Source organism: Malania oleifera, chromosome 3, assembly GCF_029873635.1.
Source record: "Malania oleifera isolate guangnan ecotype guangnan chromosome 3, ASM2987363v1, whole genome shotgun sequence".
NCBI classification, from domain to species: Eukaryota; Viridiplantae; Streptophyta; class Magnoliopsida; order Santalales; family Ximeniaceae; genus Malania; species Malania oleifera.
Window position 1 is genome coordinate 23,779,008 of NC_080419.1, and position 27,177 is coordinate 23,806,184.

Here is a 27,177-nt window from a genome sequence, read left to right on the forward strand (position 1 = left end):
TTATACTGGATACGAGCACTTAAATTATGGTTGTAAACTTGTAATCCTCATGAAAGTTGTTACAGGTTTTTGTATACTTGAGAGCAAGTTTTGATCTTTGAAGTATATTGATTGCGCTTGGCGTTCAACTTCTATACCCTTTGCAAAACTGCCTTTGTTTTTAACAGGAAATGGAATGAAATTGCTTGTGGGTTTTCTGCTTTCATTTGCAGTGATTTTGAGCAGAACGCGTAATTAAACAAATAGACATACTGGTGTTAAACTGGATATGAGCACTTAAATTATGGTTGTAAACTTGTAATCCTCATGAAAGTCATTAAAGGTTTTTGTATACTTGAGAGCAAGTTTTGATCTTTGAGGTATATTGATGGCCCTTGGCATTCAACTTCTAAGTTTGTTTTTAACAGAAAAATGGAATGAAATTGCTTGTGGGTTTTCTGCTTTCATTTGCAGTGATTTTGAGCAGAACGCGTAATTAAACAATTAGACATACTGGTGTTAAACTGGATACAAGCACTTAAATTATGGTTGTAAACTTGTAATACTCATGAAAATCGTTAAAAGGTTTCAACTTCTATGCACCTTCCCTTTGCTACTTAATAAAACTAAGTTTGTTTTTAACAGAAAATGGAATGAAATTGCTTGTGGGTTTTCTGCTTTCATTTGCAGTGATTTTGAGCACATACTGGTGTTAAACTGGATACGAGCACTTAAATTATGGTTGTTCTCCATTTGTTATGGTTGTTCTCCTTTGCTACTTAATAAAACTACCTTTGTTTTTAACAGAAAATGGAATGAAATTGCTTGTGGGTTTTCTGCTTTCATTTGCAGTGATTTCGAGCGCATACTGGTGTTAAACTGGATATGAGCACTTAAAATTATGGTTGTTCTCCATTTGTATCTGCTGAGAAATTTAGAAGTTTTGTAGCAGAAGTTAACATTTAACCAGAAAATTTTTGAACCTGATGGAACCTAATGGTTTCAACGTTTCAATTTTAGCATCTTTAATACCAAAAAAGACTTGCATTCTGGCATGCAGAATTCCACCAGCATGAGATTCAAAACCTCTCTCCCCTTTCTTGGTTTTCCAGACAAGGTTTTCCATACCAGGGAAGAGAAAGTGAGTAATATCTTAACACCCAAACTACATCATGTAAAGTAGCATTTTACATGAATTGGGAACTCATCTTCCTTGAGACTTTGAGGCTACTTCTGCTCGAGATAATGTAGCCAACAAATGCTTAATGAGAAGATACAATTTTGACAACAGATTGTGCATGAATAGGTGGTAAACTAGATTGGCAGAACTCCTGCCACGACTCTTGCTTCTGTTCTTCATGTTTCATCGATCCCTCATAGATTGAAACAATGACACTTCGAGCAGCTTCTCTTGCCTCTGGCAGTCTATCATTCAACAAATCTGCAGCCATCTGCATTAGCGAAGCCAACCCATATTCTTTCATTCCTTCCAACCCCTGAAAATGGCATAGATTTAACAATTAACAGTTAGTGTCATACCATCTTCTTTCATTTGAGCTTAAAAGTAACAATGTGACGCGAGATAAGAAAAGGTCGTGGATTTAAAGCAATCATCACAAAATAATCGAAGTTCTTGAAGTGTTGAGATATCTCAAATGTCTCAAATTTAAATCCCGGCCTCTTTTCTCATCAAGGTTCAAATGGTTTCTTCAGAATAGTCTTGGTACCATCTTGGAGACACAGAGGGAGATGGAGACGGCAGCCTTGGCTCTGACTCTCAGATTGGCATGGGTAACGCACGCCTTGAGCTTGTGGAGCAGAGGAAGAGGGGTCATGAACTCCACCATTGCGTTTAGAGTTCTGTCTGCTTCCTCGCACACAAAGCGCTTATCTTGAGAAGCTTTCAACAGCAACTGCAATAGCTGTTTGCCACAGCACAGTCCAAGCTATTACCCCATAAACGATCAAAAGTTGCTGAATTTAGCAACCAGAAGACTAAAAAATTCTTAGAAGTTTATGATCACACCATACCAATTGGTCAAATGCAGCAGATGGTGTGGATTCGAGCAAGCTATCACCGAAGGCGCCGAAGATATCAGAGGAAGCCATGATAGAGGTTTTGCACAGAGCACTTCTTGGGTTCTTCATCGCCTTCACCACCACCAGAATCACCTTTTCCCTGTAAAAATTTTATAAAAAAGATTGAAAAACAAAATTTCCAATTTCGAAAATATAAAAAATACAGAAAATTAAATAAATCAATGGGATCCTGGAGAAAAAAGAAAAGAAAAGAAAATAAAGAAATCTTACAGAACAGGGAGTAAGAGTGCGGAATGAAAGAGCGCAAATCTCCTAGCATCGTTCAGTGACTCGCAAACCTTAGTCCAGTCCTTCGATTCTAAATCTTCGATCAAGCTCTGCAGTTTCCAGCATACGAACAATTTTCAAAAGAAGATCAACAAGACGAAAACAACAAATTAACAAAAATGGGGAAAATGAGTTTCCTACAAATCGCTTATAAATTAAATACTTGATAAAAAAAAAAATTATAAATTCAATCATGAAACTGGGAAACTTTAGGATTTAGCAAAATTTGTGCGAACATGAGGAAACAGAATGACTTACTTGAATCTTGGATTCTGGGTCCGGTAAGGCTTTGAGGTTCTCAGAAGAAATATAGTCTATAGCGGCGTCCCCCGTTGGAGGCAAATTTTCGTCGTTAACAGCGATTTTATCTGACTGTTTTTGGATTGAAACTGTGATTTTCGCTTGCTTTTTTGGCCTTCCTGGTGCCATTGATGGGAGAGCATTGTCGAGGGACCTCAGCGCCATTCTGTGTGTGTGAGAAAGAGAGACAGGAGAGAGAGAGAGAGAGAGAGAGAGAGAGAGAGAGAAATAGAGAGAGACTTGAAGACCGATTTAAAGGAGACGGCTTTTGGTAATCAAAGAGGAAAGTGAAAATTTTGACCGATCATTTTAAATTTTAAAATTTTGAAAAAACCTGAGTTGGAAAGGAACGTTGGAACTCTCTTTTTTTTTTGGCAACGGTCGGAACTGAGCGGAGCGGGGGGTCAGGGCTGCTTCTCTGCGGTCGACAGTCTCCGCGGTCGCTACACTCGACAAGCAAACAGCCGTTGATCACAGATCAGTTTTCCGAGTTTCCACAGTGGCGGGTGATCCGTTTAGAGAATTTGGTTTTATTTGGGTTTGTTTGAAATCCACTTAATAAATGTCGGTTTTTTAGCATCAGACAAATTAGTTCTTGAAAACAAAAATTTTAAAAAAGAAAACTAAAATCTAAAAACATAAACTAGAAAAGAAAATGAACGCCTTGTTTGGTAAATATTATAAAATTTGAAAATAAAAATTTAACCAAATGAATTTTAATTTTTGTCCTTCAATTAATAATTAAATAAATAAAAATTAAAAAATTAGCGGCTTAAACAAAGGTATTTTCATATATTTTTTTTTTACTATGTGGAAACGAAAATAAGAAACATGAAATGTAAACAATTACAAACGAAAAATATTTCATTTATTATTATTTCATTGTTTGAATAAAAAGAAAAATATTTCATTTATTATTATTTTTCTTTGGCTTTTTAAGAGATAATTACTTTCTTTCTTAGGGGAAAAAAATATTTTTATACCCTTAAAATGAAGACATTTTATATACCAAATCAAAGATAATGAAATATCCATAACATATTCAAGTAAAATTCTATTTAATTATATTTGTATTAAAACAATAAATCAGTGTTAACTATTTATTTTATTTATTTTTACATAATATATAGTAAAGTTCTTTTGTTTAGAATTTCTCAGACGCTACCACACTCCAATCCTTCTATTCTCGCAAAAAGTCAGCATTTTATTTTTTGTGGCAATGCCATATTCACCTTTTCAATTTTTCAAATTCAAATCCAAATATAAAAATTAGAATCTAATTCAAGAAGTTGAAAAACATGATCAACACTTTTAAATCATTTTATGATAAAAAATATGATACAATATTTTGTGAGATAAAAGAAACATTTTTAAAAAATAATAATATATCATTTTTAAAAATCAATTATGTAAACACCACAATTTTAATTAGACCGTTTTGCGAAGACTCGACGTAATAATTAGACCGTTTTGGGAAGACTCGACGTAATTGAAGTTGACTTTCTATCCTGAGAATGAGAGGATCCGATTGAGTCCTAATTTATTTCAAAATTGAGTCTCGTTTTATTTAAAAATTAAGTCATTTTAATTTTAAAATTAAGTTTTTTCTTTTTTATTTAAAGAAAATGTTGAGTTCGTGTTATTTTAAAAAAATTGAGTTCTTTTTCCTTAAAAAAATTGAGTTCCTTTTTATTTTTAAAAAATATATTTGAGATCCTTTAATTTTATTTGAGTCATTTTTATTTTAAATCCGGTCCTTCTATTTCCGTGGGTTTGTTGAGGCCGTTTGGGAGGGAGTGTCCTCTAGAGATTCCTTCCCATTTTCTTTCATTAACATATTTTCCATTTTCGCAAGGGGGTGCGCACAGCCACAGGGGGGGCCGCTGGTAGAGGCTCTCACTTTCTCACTCCACGCCAGTTTCTTGATCCCACTCTCTCTTCTCCTCTCTCGCTCACGTTCTGCAATACCAGAGAGCTGTTCACCTCCATCTCCCTCACTTTCTGAATCTCTCATCTCTCCCTCTCTTTCTCATACACTGCACCTCCGGCCACCAGCCTTTCTTTCCGGCGAACAACCTTCAACCGTCGCCCACTCTCTCTCGCCTACCCCATCTCTGCCCAGCAACCATCTCACGACCACCATCCTTACACCTCTGCCCTCCCTCCATTCTCTCACTTTCTCCCTCACAATCCTCACGCGCAGCAAGCCACAGTCACGTCGTACCCATTCTCCGATCGCTCACCACCTCTCACTCGCGCTCCAGCCCTCTTCTCTCTTCCTCCCATCTCCCTTTACGCCTCTCATTGCCACACCAGCCCTCACGCACAGCAGCCGCATTAGAGACTGTTGTCACCATATATCTCCGGCCGTATCCATCCTCTCCATTCCGGCAGCCACTCTTTCCACTCTCCTGCACACACTCTTGTGGGATAAGATGAAAAACAATTATGTGTTGTGTACTGTTATTTAAAAGTGATAAGTTATTTTGAATAATGATGGGCTTTAACATATTAGATTGTGAACGTTTAATGTGTAGATATTTTAATTATAATTTCCGTTTATTATGATGAGCGAAAATGAAAATATACATATATGATCAACGGTTATATAAATAGTGGTTATGGTCCCGGATCATACCAATGGTTCCAAATTTTTTTGTCTTTTATCATCCTATCACCAAAGAGAATACAAAGAAATCCAAAGGAATTCTCTGGACATTACGTGTTGATCTGGAAGGTCATTTGCATGGTTCGACACATCTTGAAACGTTATGAATTTAGGTACACTTCCACATTTAGTTTAATATTTTTGATGATTAGACATGATTGATTCTGCTTTGATGATGATTTTCATCAATCAAAGGAAATATTTTTAAGATCTTATAAGTGGTATCCGAGCGATTTCATGTTGAATAATTGGGAAATAGTTTTTCAAGTTTGGTTTGATTTGAATCAAATTAAAAGGGTGTTCTTGTTTGGGCCTCTATTATCTTCATATTGATAGAGTTATTTAAAAAAAAAAAAAAACAAATAGCTCTTTAGTTCAATTTAAAAATTGTCAAATCTTGTTTACCCATTCTGGAAAGATATTTTTGTTGCAGTTTAAATTTTAAATTTAAATTTAGTTATTTTATTTTGAGATAAAGATTTGATTTGGATTTTTATTTTATCTTTTAGTAAATTCGAACTAAATTAAAATTATGGCCCAATAGTTTTTTTTTTTAGTATTGAAATAACTAAATTGCGATTTAAATTTAAATTTAGTTATTTTATTTTGAGATAAAGATTTGGTTTGAATTTTTTATTTTATCTTTTAGTAAATTCGAATAAATAAAATTGGGGTTGGGCCCAATATTTAAGGGAGAATGGTCCATAAGGTTTTAAGGTAGGGGGTCATGGGTTGCATTATGATCTAAGTTGGGCAAACCCAACTTGGTCAACTCGACTCAGCTAACTCGGACCCGGTCAATCCAACTCGATTGACTAGGTTGACCAATTTTGACCAGATTTGATTAGTTTGATTAATTTTGACCAGTTTTGATAGATTTGACCAGTTTTGACCAAATTTGACCGAGTTTGACCAATTTTGATTAGTTTTTTTTAAAGGAATAAAGTTATAAAATAAATTCAAATATGGGTATTTTTTTAAGGACATATATATATGTGTGTGTGTGTGTGTGTGCGCGTGCGTGTGTGTGTGTGTTTTGAAACAAAGTTGATTAAAACAGCAAGTCGCTAAAGTGACCACTCTTGTGGCAATCAATTTTGTTTTAAAATATAAACGACTTGTGGGCATATAACGTATGTAAAATTGATCAGCCCAAAGGAAGATAAATTTTTTGACAGAAATTGCGTGATAATTTTTCGATCTATTTAACATGTGAATAATAATTCCGCCTAAAGGAAAATATATTATTCGACATGTTCTTATTATCAACATTTGATTAATGCACCAAGATATCACTTACAAGTTAATATATTTGTCCAACGATAAAATATTAATGGAGTACACGATATGTTGAGATAGGAATTACCTGTTTTTTAAATTTAATTTTGGTTCATGATTTATGTGAGCCTGATTGTTTGTTATTCTCTATTCAGCTATGACACTTGCTAATATCACATCCAACATCAATTCTATTCCTATGCTAAATGTGTAAAACCCAAAATTTCATACCATTTTTTTTTCAAATAAAATATAAATAGACTGATAATCATTTACTCTGATATCCCTGTAATGACTACTGGAAGACACTTATGCAGCGGAAAACATAAAACTGTACAACCATTATTATAATACTAGAATTTTGTATTTTTCCCCAAAATATATATATACATATATACACAACCTTCAACAACAAGTACCAAGACTCCTGAAATCTACCCAAAAATGCATCTCCTTGAAAACACTTACCCTACAGACAGGGCAGTGTAAATGACCTCTCTATCTCTAAGCCTAAAATGCTCGTCTAGTTGGATCACTTAAAAAATGTTAAATTTCTAGGATGAGACCATGATCAGTAAGAAGAAATATGCTATTACCAGTGTGTGGCAACTGGGTTTACATAAATAATTTACTGATAAATAACTGAAACTGAGATAACCTGTAAAATAATACACAGTACAACTCACACCTAAGTCGCTTAAAATTCATCTGTAATATCTGAGTTTTCTATTTAATCATACTTCTACTATTATAATATATCTGTTGTTAACTTGTATATGTGAAAACTACACTGGAAATCTGTATGTCATGATTTAACTCCTTATGACAGGGTTGTGCGGCCTGTAGGCGGAACTTAACTCTGGTTGACCCACCAGGATAAGTCAACTGAAGCTCAATCATCATCAGACCGACCTCCTCAACCTAGAATACTGGGGAGCCTGCAATCCCTCAAAGGCACTGTTGATTGAAATCCACATACTATCTGAGATATATGGTTGCACTCTGATATGAAATAGCAACGGTACCATGCTCTGCAGACTGAATCTTACTAAACTAATTCATCAAGGTCTGATACTATATAATACTAATATATATATATATATATATATATATATATATATATATATATAATTATATTACTGTTTCATCATGATTCCAAAATAACCATAACATTGTAAAACTAATATGAAAATATTGTAATATCTGAACTGAAATAACTATAATATATGATCTGTAATATCTGATTTGTAAAATCTGAATTGAATAAACTGCAATATCTGAGTGTTATGGTTTTGAAATTCTGGAAATCATGGTATTCTGCAAATACTATAAAATATCTGTCTGTATATATACTGTAATTTATAATTTTGTAAAATATGGTAAAACATATTTCTGTGCAAAAATACTGTAAATCATGATATTATGAAAAACTATATAAACGCTGCACTGAACAAATACCTACTCATGCCACACAATTAATAAATCTCATGTTCTGAATCTGTAAAATTGTATAATTTATACCTCGTATCTTAATAAACAAAAACTATAATTTACTGATAAAATTTTTGAATTTACTAGCATAGCATATTTTTCGTACCTGACAAACTAGACTCATTTACTGATTTCTAACTTACGCCCACGACGTTCACAATTTCACAATCCTGAAATTATACACATACATATTTCCCTATTAATCAACTGAATTTTCAAAATAATTTTCATACTCACATTTCCTGAATTTATAAACTATTTATCATTTACCTGAATTCCTGAGAACACCCACTAGGTTCTCTAACTTGCTTGCAGTATAAGTCCTAAAACCTTGAATTCACAACACCTAAATTTAATCATCCCAAACACCAATATAATAACATCTACAACCAAATCTAGGTTTAGAAAAACCTACAAGCCAAATAACCCTTAAATAACCTACTTACCCAATTTTGGGATGGTTCCCAAACTTCTCAAATCAAAATTTTGCTCCGGTTAAGTTGTAGAAAATCTCTCTAGGATCATTGTGGTAGCTTCTGATCATAGAACTGGGGAGAAATGGGGCCAGATTTGTAAAGAGAAGTCAGAGCAGATGTTTTTCTAGAGAGAGAAAGGAAAGAGGATTTGATTTCCTCGCTGAAACCCGGTTTTCGCATATATATATATATATATATATATATATATAGGTGACTTGACACGTGACTTCGTTGATGAGCCACATGTACTTGTCGACGAGACGAAGAAGGTAGTTTGTCGACGAAGGTAAGGATCCCGTATATATATATAGGTGACTTGACACGTGACTTCGTTGATGAGCCACATGTACTTGTCGACGAGACGAAGAAGGTAGTTTGTCGACGAAGGTAAGGATCCCGTCGATGAAGTATTGGGTCCAAAACACCCCTCTCGGTATCTCTTTGTCGACGAAACACTTAACTTCATCCATGAACCGTATAAGGAAGTTCATCGACGAAGCCAGGGCATTCGTCAATGAACCCTGCTTTACCTCCTTTAAAATTTCCTTTTCCTTTTTATTTAATTACTATTATTTTCCAAGTCTTTACAAAATGGCTTGAACTTTAAGTCATGGAAGGAGAACCTTTTAATTGTTCTTGGAGTCATGGATCTCAACCTTGCGGTAAGGGTTGATTCTCCCCCACCTATTACAGACAAAACTACCTCTGATGAGAAAAGGGACTTTGAAAGGTGGGAGAAATCAAATCGCATGTGTATGATGATCATGAAGAGAGCCATTCCAGAAGCATTTAGGGACACTATGTCTGATAAAATAACTACAGTTAAGGATTTCCTTACTAACATTAAAAAGAGGTTTGTTAAGAATCAAAAGTCTGAAATTAGTACACTCTTGACAAGCCTAATTTCAATGAGGTATAAAAGATAAGGGTAACATTAGGGAGTACATTCTAGAACTATCTCATCTTGCTTCTAATTTGAAAGCACTTAAGCTTGAACTCTCTGAGGACTTGTTAGTGCATTTGGTATTATTATTCCTTCCGGCACAGTTTAGCCAGTTTAAGGTGAGCTATAACTGTCTGAAAGAGACCTGGTCTCTGAATGAGCTCATCTCATAGGGAGTACATTCTAGAACTGTCTCATCTTGCTTCTAAGTTGAAAGCACTTAAGCTTGAACTCTCTGAGGACTTGTTAGTGCATTTGGTATTATTATTCCTTCCGGCACAGTTTAGCCAGTTTAAGGTGAGCTATAACTGTCTGAAAGAGACCTGGTCTCTGAATGAGCTCATCTCACACTGCGTACAGGAAGAGGAAAGACTTAAGCAAGATAAGGTAGAGAGTGTTCACCTAGCCTCGACCTTTGAAAAAAAAAAAAAAGGAAAGAAGAAGAAGAAGAAGTATAAGACTACTGCAGACACAACACCTCAAAAGAAACAGCAAAAGAAACCTATCGAACAAGAAGGTACAAGTTGTTTCTTCTGTGGAGCTGAAGGACATAGAAAGAAGCAATGCACCAACTATCACGCCTGGCGTGCTAAGAAAGGGTTGCTTGAATTGCCGATAGCCAAATGATGCTGAAAGATACATCTATGTGGGCGATGGCAAGACAGTTCAAGTTGAGGCAATAGGACTATTTAGATTATTGTTAAAGACTGGATTTTATTTGGATCTTGTTGAAAAATTTATTTTACCGTCTTTTAGACGGAAGTTGATTTCTATTTCTGCTTTGGACAAGTGTTATTGTTGTTCATTTGGGAATGGAAAATTTAGTTTGTTTCATTATTCAAAATTGGTTGGTTCTAGTTCTTTATCAGGTTATGATAATCTTTATATGATAGATACAATTGCCTTATTTATTGAATCTCTGCATTTAAGTACATGTGATACCAAGAGAATATTAACCGGGGAGAATTCAACTACGCTATGACACAAGAGATTAGGTCATATCTCCAAACGAAGAATAGAGAGACTTGTGTCAGACGAAATTCTAGACCCCTTAGAATTCACAGATTTTAATGTTTGTGTAAATTGTATTAAGGGAAAACAAACCAATAAAAGGAGATTTGAACCCAATAGGACCTTGGACGTTTTAGAACTTATACATATAGATATTTGTGGGTCATTCCCTATGGTTGCTTGGAATGGTCAACAATATTTTATAACGTTCATAGATGATTTTTCCACATATGGCTATATATATATATATCTCATTCATGAAAAGTCACAATCACTGGATGTGTTAAAAAACTTTAAAGCTAAAGTTGAAAATGAACTCAATAAAAGGATTAAATCCATCATATCTAACCGTGGTGGTGAATACTATGGTAGATATGGTGGTTCAAGTGAACAACGTCTAGGGCCGTTTGCTAAATTCGTAGAGGAATGCGGTATTGTCCCTCAGTACACTATGTCGGGTTCGCCCACTATGAATGATGTTGCTAAGAGACGAAACAGGACGCTTAAGGATATGGCGAGGAGTATGATTAGTCATTCCACCTCACCAGAATCACTCTGGGGAGAAGCACTTAAGACTACAACATATATCCTTAATAGAGTCCCAACTAAAGCGACTGCCAAAACCCCTTATGAACTTTGGACAGGTAAAAAACCTAGTCTAAACCACTTTCATATTTGGCGATGTGTAGCTGAGGTAAGGCCTTATAGGCCTAATGAAAAGAAACTAGATTCAAGGATAGTGAGTTGTTATTTTGTTGGGTACTATGAAAGATCCAGGGGGTACAAATTTTATGATCCCAGAACTAAGTCATTTTTTGAGTCAAGAAAAGCCTGGTTCTTTAAGGATGTCGAGTTTGCTGGGGAGATATAATTAGGGACTTTGTCTTTGAAGAGGAATATATAGATATTCCTATAGTTGTTGTTGGCATTGATCAGGATTTTATTCCTGACCCTATTCAAGACACATTAATTGAAGACAATGTCGTAGCACGTCCCATCCAAGAAATTATTCCAGAAGAACAAACTCTTACACCTCAAAGAACCTATGTCATTAAGAAGATCCACTAGAGAGAGAAAAAGTTTCTTGTCAGATGATTACATTGTATTTCTTCAAGAACATGAGGTAGACATTGGAGTGATGAAAGATGATCCTATCAACTTCTGTCAAGCCATGGTAAGTTCTAATTCTCATAAGTGGGTTGATGCCATGAATAAGGAGATTAAGTCCATGAAGGACAATGGCATGTGGGGTCTAGTCCCATTTCCAGAAGGTACAAAACCCATTGGTTGTAAATGGATATTTAAGAACAAGAGAGATTCAAAAGGCAATGTGGAATGGTACAAGACTCGTCTTGTCGTGAAGGGCTTTACACAGAAAGAAGACATTGATTATAAAGAAACTTTCTCTTCGGTTTCTTTGAAAGACTCTTTTAGGATTATAGTGGCATTAGTGGTGCATTTCAATCCTGAGTTACATCATATGGATGTAAAGACAACGTTTCTCAATGGTAACATTGATGAGACAATCTATATGGTGCAGTCATAAAACTTTGTGTCAGGAGACCCAAAGAATATGGTTTGCATACTAAAGAAATCCATTTATAGACTCAAACATGCATCTCGACAATGATATTTTAAGTTTCATCAGGTAATTATCTCGTTTGGTTTTGAGATGAATTTAGTTGATGAATGTATATACCATAAGTTTAGTGGGAGCAAGTATATATTTTTGGTTTTATATGTTGATGACAGCTTGCTTGCCAGCAACGATATAGGCTTATTGCACGAAACCAAGAGATTTCTAACTAACAATTTTGAGATGAAAGATCTTGGTGAAGCCTCTTTTGTGTTAGGGATACAAATACACCGGGATCATTCTCGGGGTATTTTAGGACTATCACAAAAGAGCTATATCGAAAAGGTTCTTAAAAGATATGGAATGCAAGATTGTAAACTAGGTAATACCCCTATGGCTAAAGGAGACAAATTTAGTCTTGATCAGTGTCCTAAGAATGATTTTGAGGTAAAGGAAATGCAGAAGATTCCCTATGCTTTGGCTATAGGTAGTCTAATGTATGCTCAAGTTTGTACATGTCCGGATATTGCGTACATTATTGGGATGTTGGGCAGGTATTTGAGTAATCCAGGAGTAGACCATTGGAAAGCAGCTAAACGGGTCTTGTTGTACTTACAGAGAACAAAAGAATGCATGCTCATGTATTGGAAGTTGGATCAGCTTGAGATCATCGGGTATTACTGACTCTGATTTTGCGGGATGCTGAGATAGTATGAAATCTACATCGGGCTATATTTTTCTGCTTGCTTGAGGTGTCATCTCCTAGAAGAGTGCTAAAAAGTCTCTTATAGCCTTTTCCACCATGGCAGCAGAGTATATAGCGTGTTATGAGGCATCTAATCACGGAGTATAGCTGCGGAATTTTGTCACAGGGCTGCACATAGTGGATAGTATTGATAGACCACTTAAGTTATTTTGTGACAATAAATCAGCAGTTTTATATTCCAACAACAACAGGAGCTCGACGAAGTTGAAGCATATAGACATCAAGTTCCTAGTTGTTAAAGAAAGAGTTCAGAGTGGTCAGTTGTCTATAAAGCACATTGGTACAAACTCCATGGTAGCGAATCCGCTTACTAAGGGATTGCCACCCAGATAGTTTTATGAGCACACTACTCAAATGGGTGTCATATTTCTAGATGATGTTTAGTTTTAGTGGGAGTTTGTATTTTATGGATGCTCTTTCGATATAGACATGTCTTTTTTTTTTTTTTTTCTTTTTATAGCTATTCCAGTTTATGGATTATTTTGAGATTATTTTTGTACTGAAAAATAAAGTTTAGTTTTCACACTCTGATTTATGTTATGGGTTGATCTCACTAAAGTTTAAGGTGGACCAATTGGAAATAGGCATGTTAAGATCACATTGCATGAAGTTTCCACGCTACACATCCACATCATGATCCATCTCATTCAGTTGTATTGGCATATGTGAACATTGATGGGCCGAGTTATGAATATTGTAACAAAGGCCGCTTTGATCCTATGTTAATATAATTAATGGACTGGTTTGGTTATAGATACATTTTTGTATGACAACAAAGTTGAGTTCATTCGGTTATTTTTGCAATACATAATTATGAGGTTACACATATAGCCCAAGTGGGAGATTGTTGGATCAAAATTCAATTATGGGCTTATATGTGAAACAATTATGTGTTGTGGATTGTCTAATAAGGATAGACCCTATTTAAAAGTGATCGATTATTTTGGATGATGATGGGCTTTAATGTATTTGATAGGTTTGTGGAGCTTTAGGCTTTAATGTATAGATGCTTTAGTGGTAATTTCCATTTATTATGATGGGCGAAAACGAAAATATACATATATGGTCAATGGTTATATAAATAGTGGCTATGGTCCTCGGATCATACGAATGGTTCCAAAAAAAATTCTCTTTTGTCATCCCATCGCCAGAGAGAATACAGAGAACGCCGAAGGAATTCTCTGGACATTACGTGTTGATCTGGAAGGTCATCCGCACGGCTCGACACATCTTGGAATGTTAAGGATTTAGGTACACTTCCGCATTTAGTTTAATGTTCTTGATGATTGGACATGACTGATTCTGGTTTGATGATAATTTTCATCAATTGAAGGAAATATTTTTAAGAGCTTATAACTCTAACTCACACACCTACACACACACTAACTTATGCACCGCACACACACTAACTTTTACACACACTATTGAACACACTTTACACACACTTTAACACCCACTGCTACACACACATTTACACACCCATGCACACACTTTTACATACACTTTTACACACACCGTTGAACACACTTTTACACACACACACACACACACACACACACACATTAACACCCACTGCTACACACATTTACACACACATGCACACACTTTTACACACACTCATGCACACTTTACACACACTGTTGAACACATTTTACACACACCTTAACACACATTTATACACACATACACACACTTTAACACACACTCATGCACACACTTTAACACACTTATACACATACTAAACACACACGGCAACACACACCACCATATACGGCTAGGGCGATTGATGCCCTTGATCTTGCTCATGGAAATGGTCGTAACTAAATTGACGCCAAGAGATTAATTGGTTGTTCATCGTGAGATCTTATGATCTCTGTCGGCGAATCTGCCTTCAGAGCCTCCCACACTTTATTTATCATTTTCTTCTTGCTTATATTTGTGCTTATGGATGTATCGGTGCCGGTTAAGCGTTACGTCGACACTTGACATGATCGTAAGCTATATTAACAGTGACCATCTTCCCTGCAATATCACAGCAGGCACAGCCACGAACACTTTCACGATACACCCACCACACGCGCACATGCATCATTTCTTGTGTTTAAAAATCTTTTTGTTTTTAATGCTTTTATTTATATTATTGTTATATGGAACTCTTATGTTATCATTATTGTCATTATATTATGCATTTTTATTGTATATTATTGTTAAAATTTTTATTATTGTCCCGTATTTATTTTGTGTTATTTAAATCATTGTTGTTATATTATTTAATTTTCATCCTTGATGTATCATTATTTTTAGGGTTCATGTATTTTTAATTATTTAGTTTTTACATTATTGTTGTATTGTTGTTATCATATTATCATTGTTATATATATTTATAGTTTTTGTATATTTATTCATGATTTTTATTATTGTATTGTCCTCATATTACCATTGTTTATGTTACTTTTGAGGTTTTAGATTTTTCACATCATTATTGTTCATAATGTATATAATTCTTAAAGTTTTATTGATTTCCATGTTATTGCATATAAAATTTTAGGATTTATTTTATTTCCATATCATTGTATACTGATTTTTACGGTCGCATTTGTTTCCATGTTTGTCTATTTTATACATAATTTTTGGGTTTTGATTCATTGTCATGTTCGCTTATTTAATTGCATATATTTTAGGCAATTTGTTCATTTTAAAGAAAGAAAAAGAAAGGAGTAAAGTGAAAGTCTATTAGATTTAATTTGAGATAGTTGTCAATTAATTAGGTATCGTTCGCAAAAGGGGTGTGTAGTGGGTGCTAATACCCTTTCCTCACGTAACCGAACTCTTGATCCCTACTTTGGTATATGCAGATTGATTCTACCCTTCATTGGGTGGTAATCACGTGTTCTAATTACATTCCAAAAGGTTAGTGGCGACTTCAATATCCATTTTTCACGAAAATATCAAACACTTTTTTATGTCGCCTACCCCGGGGCACCTTCGCTCCTAGGGACGTCGCGACAAATTGATATGTATTTTCTTATGGAAAAATATAAGAATAAAATTTTCAAGTCTGATACTTTTTTTAGTTTTAGAAATTAATTTCAAATATTTATTGAATTTTGAAATAGTATAATTTATTTCTTGAATTATTTTTAAAAAATTAAATTTGTAAAATTTGAAACGTGACAAATTTTAAAAATCAATTAAAATTAGTCTATTTTTAAATTTTATTAACATTTATTATATATGATCACAAAATAGGTTATTTTAATAAGTCATCCTAAAAATAAGCTGACTAAACAATTTAATTTAATATGTTATTGATGCAAAAACCATATAGTAAAGTTTTTTTTTTTTCCTAAATAGTTCAAGTAGCTTTTACACTTGGAGCAGTCCAATCCATGACTTATTTTATTTCATTTTGAAATAGAAAAATAATTTAAATAAAAAATTCAAATTTAAATATAAAAAATTTAAATCTAATTTAGATTTTTTTATTTATTTCAAAATTAAAATTCTTTATCTATATTTTATTATTATTATTTATTTTAGGAGCATATATAGACCAAAATCTAAGAACTCCCGCCACTTCTTCTTCCTTGAGGATATCTTCAACTTCACATGAATCATGTTTGTCAGGTTGCATTGCCTTCAACTATGCTCTATTTGATTGACTTCTGCTCTGATTGTCGATGTCGGCGTTGAACAGCTTGAGGCAGCTGACGTGAAATACGGGATGCACTTTCATCCAAATCGAGGGATCGACTCTATAAGATATATTCTTTACTTAATTATTTATAAGCATGAATCTTAATTTATTGCAATCTTATTATAATAATTATTATTATTATTAAGTCAACCTAGAAAATAGACTAATTATATAAGATTCAAACTATAAACAATACTGATTTTGTAGTAATAATTTTGAAAAACATAATTTACCAATATATTTTATTATAAACAATAATACATTATAGTAAATAATAAATTAAAGGGTAGTATGATGCACAAAGTTCTTGCCTATGTATATTGTCTCAAGAAGCACAAATTATGATGGAGAATTTTTTCCCGTTTTAACTTTTTTTAAAAAAATATATATATATATATATATATATTAAATAATACCACATTTAGGGAAGTATTTCCCAAAATGAATCTGACGTAATCTCGCTACTTGGAGTAGCGAGATTTACTTTGGACGAAGGATGGTGCAGCGGACGCGTGGCAAATCTTGCTACTCCAAGTAGGGAAATTTAGTCAGGATGAGCTTTAGTCCAGTGGACACGTGGCAAATCTCGTTACTTCGTGCTGCAAGATTTTATTGGGAACATTAAATACTTAACCACCCAGCGTTGGACGCGTGGCAAATCTCGCTGGTTGAAACAGCGAGATTTGCTTCAAAATTTAATTTCTTCCTTGTTTGTGCTCGCGGACGAACCAAAAAGAGAGGGTTGTTCACTTTGCAGAGCTTCCGAATGATATTGTAGAGAGGGTTGCCTGTTGCTCATCGAACGTTGGGGAGAAGGCATAAAAGGGGGAGATGAGGTACGCGATTCCTACGTGACCCTTTGCTACTCATATTTTTTATTTTCGTTGAATCAGTTATTTTGAATGAAGTTTTAATTATTTTGTTGTTGATCGGAAACATTTTCCTGAAACTCCCAACACTAAGATTAGGATTATTCTAATTTTCTTTTTTATTTACTTGAACTTTATATTGATTTTGCTCCCATGTGTTTCATGTATCTTTTATTTCAGTTATGTATTTTAGTTATTATTATTAAGTATGGAAATTATTATTTATAATTATGTTTATAATGTTATGAAATTATAACATTTTGAATGGAGGTGAGGATTATTCAAAATAACAGATTCAAAATACATTTCAGTTATTATTATTAAGTATGAAAATTTTTATTTATAATTATGTTTGTGAACCTGTTCCTGCCATGAACCCTTTCTTGCTATTATGAATTTAATATTAATACTTATTATTATTAAGTATGAACCCTTTCCTGCCATGAACTTATGTATATTTTTTGCATATTATGAAATTGTTCAAAATTTCATTAATTGTTATGAATGTGAGCAATCTTTTTCATTAATTTTTCGGGAATAGTTATAAATTTTAATTATTGTTGCTGAAATTGCAACCTTTTTTTTTGAAAATTATACTCTTGTAGGAATTTTTCAGAATCTGTATATATATATAATAATAATAATAAAAAAAAGGCAAAGTTTGGGTTGTTTGTTGGGTAAAAATATAAAAAAAATAAAAAGATAATCATAGATTGGCTTAAATCCTAACTACACTTACAAGTTCGACATGTCATTAACTTGTGATTTTCCTCGGGCTTAGCTATCTAAGAATTTTTTTTATAAAAAAAATGGGAGGTTTAGCTACCTAGGAAGTTTCACAATTTTATTTTTTTTAAGTTTGTAGAACAAAAATACAATGTCATGTAAGAATAATCAGAAATTTAACAAGCAATTTTCATACCTATCTAATATGTCATTAAACGTACTTCTTGAATGCTTGTGTTTTAGTTTAAAATCTAATTTAACAATCTAATTATTATGTTTTTAGGCTTTTAGCCTAAACTTGATTTGACAATTTATTTCTTATGTTTATAAGTTTTAACATATTTATTCTCCTTGAGGCAAGGTGTGTTGGAGTTAAGGTTCAAGCATTGAGTGCTATTTTTGTTGTATCACTATTTGATTCATAATGAATAAAAATATTTTCTCCTTCCTCAAATGTAAGAGTAGTGGCAGCCCAATCTGACACGAACGCGTGGCAGCCAACTGAGTTGCATACGTAGCAAATCTCGCTACTCCAAGTAGCGAGATTATGTCAGGATCATTCTGGGAAATATTTCGCAGAAAGGGGCATTATTTAATATTTTTTTTTTAAAAAAAGTTAAAACGGGAAAAAACTCTTATGATGGATCTATGGTATGTAACCTTACCTGACATATTTTTTTTTATAAAAAACTGTTCTCATGTCTTAAATCCGTGACTTCCAGGTCACATGATGACAACTTTATCGTATGCTCTATACCAATTTTATATGTTTTTACCCATGCTTGGAATATAAGTTTCAAATATCAAATTTAAATCTGTGTTAATTTGAATAAAATAAAATATAAAATTATACAAAATTTTATTCAAATCCGATACTTGAAATCCATGCTTGCAAACACAACATTGTACACATTCACTTTCTCAAAATAAATTTTTAGTTCCACTAAAATATTGAAAATTCTAAAAAAATGTGAATTGAAAATTCTAGATGTCCATGCTTATAGAATTTAGAAATCCTTCGACATTTGAAAAATCTTTCATGTCCGCAAAATATTCTTACCTCAAATTTGAAAGCATGAATTTCAAAACTTAAATTTGAATACATGTAGATAAAAATGGCACAGGAGTAGCATATTTAAAAGAAAATTTTCACTTCCCATCAAGTCTTCCCATGCATGGATTGCAGAAGGAAATAATCAAAATGTGGAGTCAGCGCTAATGAAACAATACAGAAATAAAAGCGCCCATGCGAAATCAGAGGCATTGCATCAATAACAACATATGACAATTCAACCCCAAAAAGAAGAGGCATTTTCTATGTATCATAAATACCAAAAACGAATAGAGCTAATTCCTTACACTCTCAAGATGATCCCAAAGAGCTATGCATTTTGATTGTGTTTAAACTTTGTTTAGTATACACAACTACATTCCAATGCAACGCACCGTCCACAACAAGCTCTGAAATTATTGTAACTGCACCATTTCCATGTTCTCTTTGTAAATTAAAGTACCGCCATCTCCGTAAGTTATGCTATTGGTAAGCAGAAAAGCTTTGCTTACATATTTCTAGTACATGCGGACCATATCTGAAAGTACCTCGAAGCAACTTCAATCACCCAGCTTGAAAGAATTAGCAGAAACAAATTTCGTAACGACAGCGTAGTTTCTGTCCCCCAAATTGCTTTACCAATTCCTTTGTAAGCTACGTTGAGCCTTGAAACCTCAGGGATCTTGAAGCATGTTGAGACTTTCACATCTCCTTCAAAATGACATCCCCAATTGCACTGTGAGCTAGCCAGAAGTACAAACTTTATGCTAAAAGGATTTTGATGCATGTTTGGCCTTAGCCATTTCCCTCAAAACGGCACCTACAATTGCTGCTTGCTCAAGGCATTCAGCCTTATGCAGTGCATCCAACAGGGTAACACATGTTTTGGAATAAATATTGCAGCCTTTCAGTCGGGTTTCCTCAAAAAGTGCATATGCATCCATTGCCCTGTTGGCAATGCTTAACCCTTCAATTATAGAGTTATAACAACCAGAATCTGGTACACCTCCACTCGCTTTGAACCTTTCAAAGAGCCCATTAGCCTCTGATACATTCCCAGCTCTTGCAAGCCCTGAGATCAAAGTGGTGTAGGTTATAGTATTGGGTTTTAATCCTTGCTTCTGCATCTCTTGCCAATATACAAATGCCTTGCTAAACTTGCGTACCCGACAGAGACCATTTATGAGAATGCTGTAAGTTACGGTGTTTGGAGAACATTTCAAGTCTTTCATGGACCGAAAGCAAACAAGGGCTTCATTAATTTCTTCGGCCTTAACTAGAGCATCAAGCAAGCAATTCCATGTGTATACATTAGGTGTCAAACCTTTTTGCATCAACTCTTCCATGATAAGATATGCTTCATCAATTCTACCCACCTTCCCAAACCCATCAACCAGACTACTATATACAACCACATTTAGCTCCACTCCTTTCGACTTTGCTTCTTCAAACAGCATGTATGCTTCATCAAGCCTGTCTATCTTAGCAAGCCCATCAATGACAGAGCCATATGTAACCACAGTGGGTTGATGACCCTTCACCTTCATTTCCTCCAGGAGCTGGTAAGCCTTGTTCACTTTACCTGATTTGCAAAACCCATCAATAACAGTGTTGTAGGCAAGAGTGTCCAGAACAAGGCCTTGTTCCTTCATTGCATAGAACAACTCATAGGTCTCACGCGCAAAACCTGCTTTCACAAGGCCATGAATAAGTATGGAATAGCTCCTAACATCTGGGACAAGTCCCAGAGCTCTAATTTCTTCAAATAGAGCCCTGCCCTTCTCAGTTTCACCAGCCTTGAAAACACAATCCATGTAAATGTTAAGGAGTGTTACATCAGGAGGACAACCACGGCGGATCATTTCCTTGTAGATCTTGTGACCATCCTCCTTCCTGCCACACTTAAAGAAGCTCCTAATGAGGGATGTGTAGACAACAGAATTTGGAAGAAGGCCAGCATCTAGCATCTTTTCATATAGCCTATAGGCATCATCCACCCGGCCATGTTTTCCTAAGCCATTTATGAGTGAACAAAATGTAACTGCATCTGGAGTGCAGATTTTATGATCCATACCTTCAAATATAGAGCAAGCTTCATCAAGTTTTTCAGCCCTACACAGCCGATCAATCATTATGTTAACAGTCGAAACATTAGGAAACAAGCCAGCTTCTTCCATAACATTTTGAATCTCCAAAGCCTTCTCAAGTTTCCCCGCTTTGCAAAACATATCTATAAGAATATTATAGGTTGAAAGATTCGGCACTGCGTCATTTTTCATCTCCTGGAAGATCCTCATGGCTTCCTCTATTCTACCCTTCTTCCCAAGGCAAGTAAGAATGCTGTTATATGCAATCACACTTGGAATGCACCCCTTTGCTCTTTGCCTCTCAAGCAAACTGTAAGCTTCATCGAACTTCCCAACTGAGCCATAACCCATGATCATGGTGTTATAAGCATAAGCACACGGGACTTTCCTATTGAGATCCATATGTTCAAACATCTCCACAGCTTCGTCCAGCCTGTTAGCTTTGCAGAGAACTCCTATCATGCTAGTATATGTAACATCATCAGGCATAATGTTGTGTGTTTGCATCTCATGAAAGAATTTCCATGCCATGTCCACCTTTCCTGACTTGCCAAAGCAGTCTATACAAACATTATAAAGCACAATATCTGCTTCAAGAGAGATGCTCTTCATCTCATCCAGCAGTGAAAGAGCAGCATCAACTCGACCATCCCTGGCAAATACACGGATTAGAGTCGTAAATAAATGCACATTTACCTCATAACCTAGCTCCTGCATCTGTTCAAAAAGAGCGAGCATGAGATCAGGTTGTTGAACCTCAGAAAAGGCACCAATTAGAGTTGTATAAGCTGAAAATGCTGGACGGAATTTGAATTTCCTCATTGTTTGCATGAGATCAAAAGCATCTCTCAGCCTTTGAGACTTGACACAACTTACAACTAACTCAATACATGTACTGTTAGATGGGCCGAATCCAGCAACACTCATTTCCTCCAAAATCTGTTCCAGGAAATCAAATCTTTTATTCCTCGTCATTACCATGAGAAGTGAATTATATGCTTCTGGACAATGTGCCTGGTCAGTTTTGCGCTCAGCCCATCGGAAATAATTTACTGCCACATCAATGTCCTTCAGTTTCTTTAAGACTCCAATAACTAATTCTGGCTGATGTCTTTCATCAAGAGCAGATAAGGAACTTTCTACTGTGGAACCCCAAGGAGTACTCTCCAAAATACTGCACACATGGTCAGCTGCTTGCCTTAAACCATCAATTTTTCTTAAATTTTCTTGAACGCCCACACTTGCGTAGGAAAAAGCTTTCCTACCCAGCTCAGAAGAAGGCCCATTACATGAGGATGCAAGCTTCTTGCAAATTTTGTAGTCATGATGGCATTTCAAATAAAAAAGGATCATTCCTGGGAAAAAAACAGATAAAAGTCAGCAATCAACTAATAATGCAATGAAAGACAATTTAAATGCACATATATAACAATGAACATGAATAAAAATAAATAATACCATCAAAATATGAAAAAAATATTGCAAATCAGGGCAGGAAAAATCCACAATTTCTGAAAACCTAAAGTAAATGATTTCAAGAATGGTATCCTCAATAAAGAAACTCCACGCTTCCAGTTTACCTTGGTTTCTTAGAAAGATCATCATAATGCATGTCTGAGTCGATGTGGAGCCTTGTTCTCCCAACCTACAATAAATGATCCCAAGAATGGTTTCAAATACAATCCAATCACACTTAACCTAGCAAAAGAGCATTTCAGCCATTCACCCAAACCCAAAAAAGAAGAGCCAAATGTTTCAGTTGACATGAATTAGAATCAAGGCAGAGGGCGTGCACAGCATAAAGAAGCTTGTTTTCATAGGGATGACACGTGTGCTCTAAAAACTAAAGAAGTTTTTGTGAAGCACTAAAATTAACCAACCCAATGCAGGAGCCTTGATCATCAAATATAGCTTTCATGGAAATACCTCTAAGCCTAATCCACAGTTTGCTTTTTGTATAGAGCACAAAATACCACATTACCATTCTATTTCTTCCAAAAATAATAATAACAACAACAATAATAATAACAATAATAATAATAATAATAATTCAAACTATTTCAGACCCCTATCAATCTAAATATGAAGTCTAGACGACTGAAACATAATCTACTGAAAAACACTTTGCTTCATTGGACCCAATGGAATCATCAGGCTTAGTGTTAATTTGGTGCTAAAAGTGAATTTTTCAAATTCTAAACCAAAATAACTTACATATACAAATGTTATACAACATGCTAAAATTTGTCTTACCTCTTCTGGCTTTAAATTTCTCAGCAACCAAACAACCATTGAGATGAAATTCAAAACAAAACAGCTCTATTCTAACACGACAGCCATAGCTAACGTTTACTAACATTCAAGAAATGATGATGCAAAATCGCCACAGAAAATTATTAATTTAAGTGAAACATTGAATTTCACAATTTTCGATTAAGAAATGAAGAAAAATCAATGAAACCGAGAGAACTCACGTAGAATGATGATTGAAGTAACTCTACATTTGGAGAGCAAACATTTGGGAACAACAATTCGTCATTTTGAACAAGGACGCTCACGAGACCATGGCCAGGGGATAGGGTTTTACGGCTTGCACATCTTGTACATTTTGTACTACTCGGTGGCAAAAACTATCGTTGGAAGAACTTTGGAAACAAATGAGCATATGTACCTGTAGACGAAGTTGACAGGTGGCTGCACACTAGGCGTCGAACTCGCCGACGGCTGGGTTCGGTCGACGCCGGAGTTGGAAAGTTTGAGGAGGGAGGAGTTCTGCTCTGTTAAGGGCTTTCGCAGGAACGAAAGTTAAACGGGTTGGAGGGGTAAATGTGGAATATGATATAGTTTAGAGGGACAAGATGGTACACGGGCCCTCATTTTCCTACATTTTTAGCGACTCGCTGCTTTAAAATGACAGAAAATCGTGTTTCTGAACTTAGTTTTATTAATGTTTTGTTCGGTTGGAGTGTTTTTTGGAGTATGAAATTCATATTTTAGATTTACGCTTTCGTAAAATTAGATAAAATATAATATGAAATTATATTATATTTTTTTAAAATGGTCACAAGTCTACATCCAAATTCAGAGATCATGCTTCCAAATACTATGTTCACTTCATATTTCAATTCCAAAGTGAAAATTTTATCTTCTTTGCTCTCCTTTGCAGGTACCCCTAGATTATTTTTTCGGATAAAAGTTGGGATTGATTCATGGATTTTAGAGTTAAAATTTGTAAGTTCTATGATATAAAATGTAAGAAAAAAAAAGGGCTTTCACATGATTAAAAGATGTAGCTTGATAGATAGACATGAATTGCATATTATTATTACCATTATTTATTTAATTATTATTTAAAAATAGTTGTGCTATTGAATTAGCTACTAATTATATAGTGATTTATAATTGTGTATTAATTATAATTTTTTGATATTGTACTTCCAATGAGTCGGAAAATTTTAATTTTTAGTATTTTATTTTATCCATTGAATTTTGTGCTAAAAGATTATGGACAACTTCTTTTATTTTTTGTTTTTTGTTTTGGTAAAATATAATTTATTTAACTTTAAAGATATTTTGAGAATAGATTTAGGACCATATGCAGCCTTATATTAATAATATATTAAGAAATCTTATGTTTTTAGAGATTTTGTGTCTTAGATATCACTGTGTTAGGAATTAGAGATGGCGAATCACAAAAGAAATGACTCTAATTTATGAAAAGTAATTAGGTGCGTAACACCTTACACTTTGATTTACAATAAAACACTCACATCAAACCATATGCTCACATATCTCAATGACAACCACCACACACTTCGAATATATACGCCTAGTGTCATAGACCCCTAAAATGGGACTCAAGTAAGGGCCGTGTGGCACTCGTTGAGAGCTCTCCCTCGACAAGTCAATCAAATCTTACACGTTCAAGCCTATAAGTATAAGCACCAGGTGAGTCTCAATACTAAAAAAAAACAAGGAACAACAGGACATAACATGTGCAATATATTCTTATATACCGAATAAGACTATAACAATTAGAGACATCACAATCCAAGGCGACAAAACACCACAATGAAAATGACTACTTGTATTATTCAACTACAAGAGAATAATCATACAAACGATAACACAGATAATCATATATTCATTCTAAATCCCTGGAGAATACAATTATAGCAGTATCTCTCTCCCCCTTTTCCCCATTACATTGTCACTCCCTAACATCCTCCCCTACTCATTTTATCGACGTTCTCGTTGATGTGTTGTAGAAGGCCTTCTCACTCTTCTGATGTTGAAGTTGATATAATTGTCTTCGAATTTTTGAAATCTTCAATCTTTTGTATAGCATGCTGAAGCTTTTCAGCCTTTTCCCAACTATTCTCTTCTCCCCCTAGCCCTAGCCACTGAACCATAAATTGTTGTTGTTGACGACCTTCTGCATTGATGACTCTGTCTGCAATGATCTCCTGGACATCTTTATTTATAGGCTGCCTTCTGGAAATTGTTGATCTCCTTATCTTTCGTCGGTGCGGATCTGCTTCATTTGTGTGGAGTTGATACATATGGAATTGTAAATTTGAAATTAAAGCTGCACCACCACTTTAAAATGAAAGATTTGGGACCCCTAAGGTACTTTCTTGGCAATGAGGTAGCCTATTCTCCTAAAGGTTATCTCTTCTCTCAGTCTAAATATGCAGCATATGTCATTCAAAAAGGTTGTCTTACTGATACTCGAACTATTGAAACTTCTCTTGAACTCAATATTCATTATACCTCTTCCGATGGGGTTTCATCGACGGATCCAACTCTATATTGTACTATTGTTGGCAGTTTGGTTTATCTCTCCATAACTCGACCTGTTATTACATATGTAGTTCATATCGTGAGTCAATTTGTCTTCTCTCCCACTACGATCCAATGGGACGTTGTTCCGTATCTTACATTATATCATATAGACATTGTATCAGAGTATATTACTCTCTTCTGTATTTTTCTTGGTGACTCTCTCATTTCCTAAAAAAGTTGGAAGCAATTTGTAGTTTCTCGTTCTTATACTGAGGCTGAGTATCGTGTCATGACTTCCACTACTGTTGAAATAGTTTGGTTGAATTGGTTACTTGCTGACATGGGTGTCTTACTTGTTGAACCCACTCCTATGTATTGTGACAACACCAGTGCTATTTAGATTGCTCATAACTCTGTCTTTTATAAACGCACTAAGCATATTGGAATTTATTATCATCTCACACGTCATCATCTTTGCCTTGGTACCATCTCTCTCCCATTCATTTCCTTTACCATGCAGTTGACTGACTTCTTCACAAAGTATCACACTATTAGTCATCTCCAGTTTCTACTCGACAAACTCTTGATGCTTCTCAGTGCGCCATTGTAAGTTTGAGGGGGGGGGGGGGTGTTAGTTATATATGTATTTAAGTTGGGACACTTTAGTTTTTGTATCATTATTAGGGTTAGACTTATTAATTAGGTCAAATTGTATTCAATGGTGAATTATGCTTGCCTCTTGTGCAACAATTGTATCTCTCCCTCAGTGACTAGCTTGTCTCTCTTGATATCATTCTAAAAGTCTTGCCATGTTGCTTTCTTTATCTTTGATATTGACAACTAACACTACTAAGTCCTTTAGTAAACTATTGAGCAACTTGATCTTTAGTCTTAATGTGTTAATATATTTTTCATCTTTTAGTCAAGTTGCAATTACGTTAGCTCATTGTTTAGTTAACGCATGAAGTTGAGGCTAAAGACCTTCTTCTCTTCTACCTTTTTCTAATTGACTTGCCTATTTTACTTTGCAGCCTCGTGATAAATTCTTGTCTGACATGGACTTTAGCTCTTTTTTCTTTTTTCTTTTTGCTCTCTCTTGATTGGTTT

At 34.7% G+C, this 27,177-nt stretch overlaps 2 protein-coding genes across 3 annotated transcripts; both read right to left on the reverse strand.

Annotated features, from left to right (window-relative positions):
- Positions 1-966: 966 nt before the first annotated feature.
- Positions 967-2,929, reverse strand: LOC131150299 (uncharacterized). Its single transcript, XM_058100928.1, has 5 exons — positions 2,605-2,929; positions 2,290-2,396; positions 2,011-2,158; positions 1,707-1,901; positions 967-1,475 (listed from the first exon to the last, which is right to left on the reverse strand). The coding sequence occupies exons 1-5, from the start codon at positions 2,809-2,811 to the stop codon at positions 1,242-1,244; spliced, it is 891 nt and encodes a 296-aa protein (XP_057956911.1). The 5' UTR covers positions 2,812-2,929; the 3' UTR covers positions 967-1,241.
- A 16,449-nt stretch (positions 2,930-19,378) lies between these two features.
- Positions 19,379-24,096, reverse strand: LOC131150300 (pentatricopeptide repeat-containing protein At3g06920). 2 transcript variants are annotated; one of them, XM_058100929.1, is made up of 3 exons: positions 23,760-24,096; positions 22,866-22,930; positions 19,379-22,640 (listed from the first exon to the last, which is right to left on the reverse strand). In XM_058100929.1, the coding sequence occupies exons 2-3, from the start codon at positions 22,888-22,890 to the stop codon at positions 19,966-19,968; spliced, it is 2,700 nt and encodes an 899-aa protein (XP_057956912.1). In that variant the 5' UTR covers positions 22,891-22,930; positions 23,760-24,096; the 3' UTR covers positions 19,379-19,965. The 2 variants fall into 2 exon arrangements, with proteins under 2 accessions (XP_057956912.1, XP_057956913.1); XM_058100930.1 differs by having other exon boundaries at positions 23,957-24,090.
- Between the last annotated feature and the right edge of the window lie 3,081 nt (positions 24,097-27,177).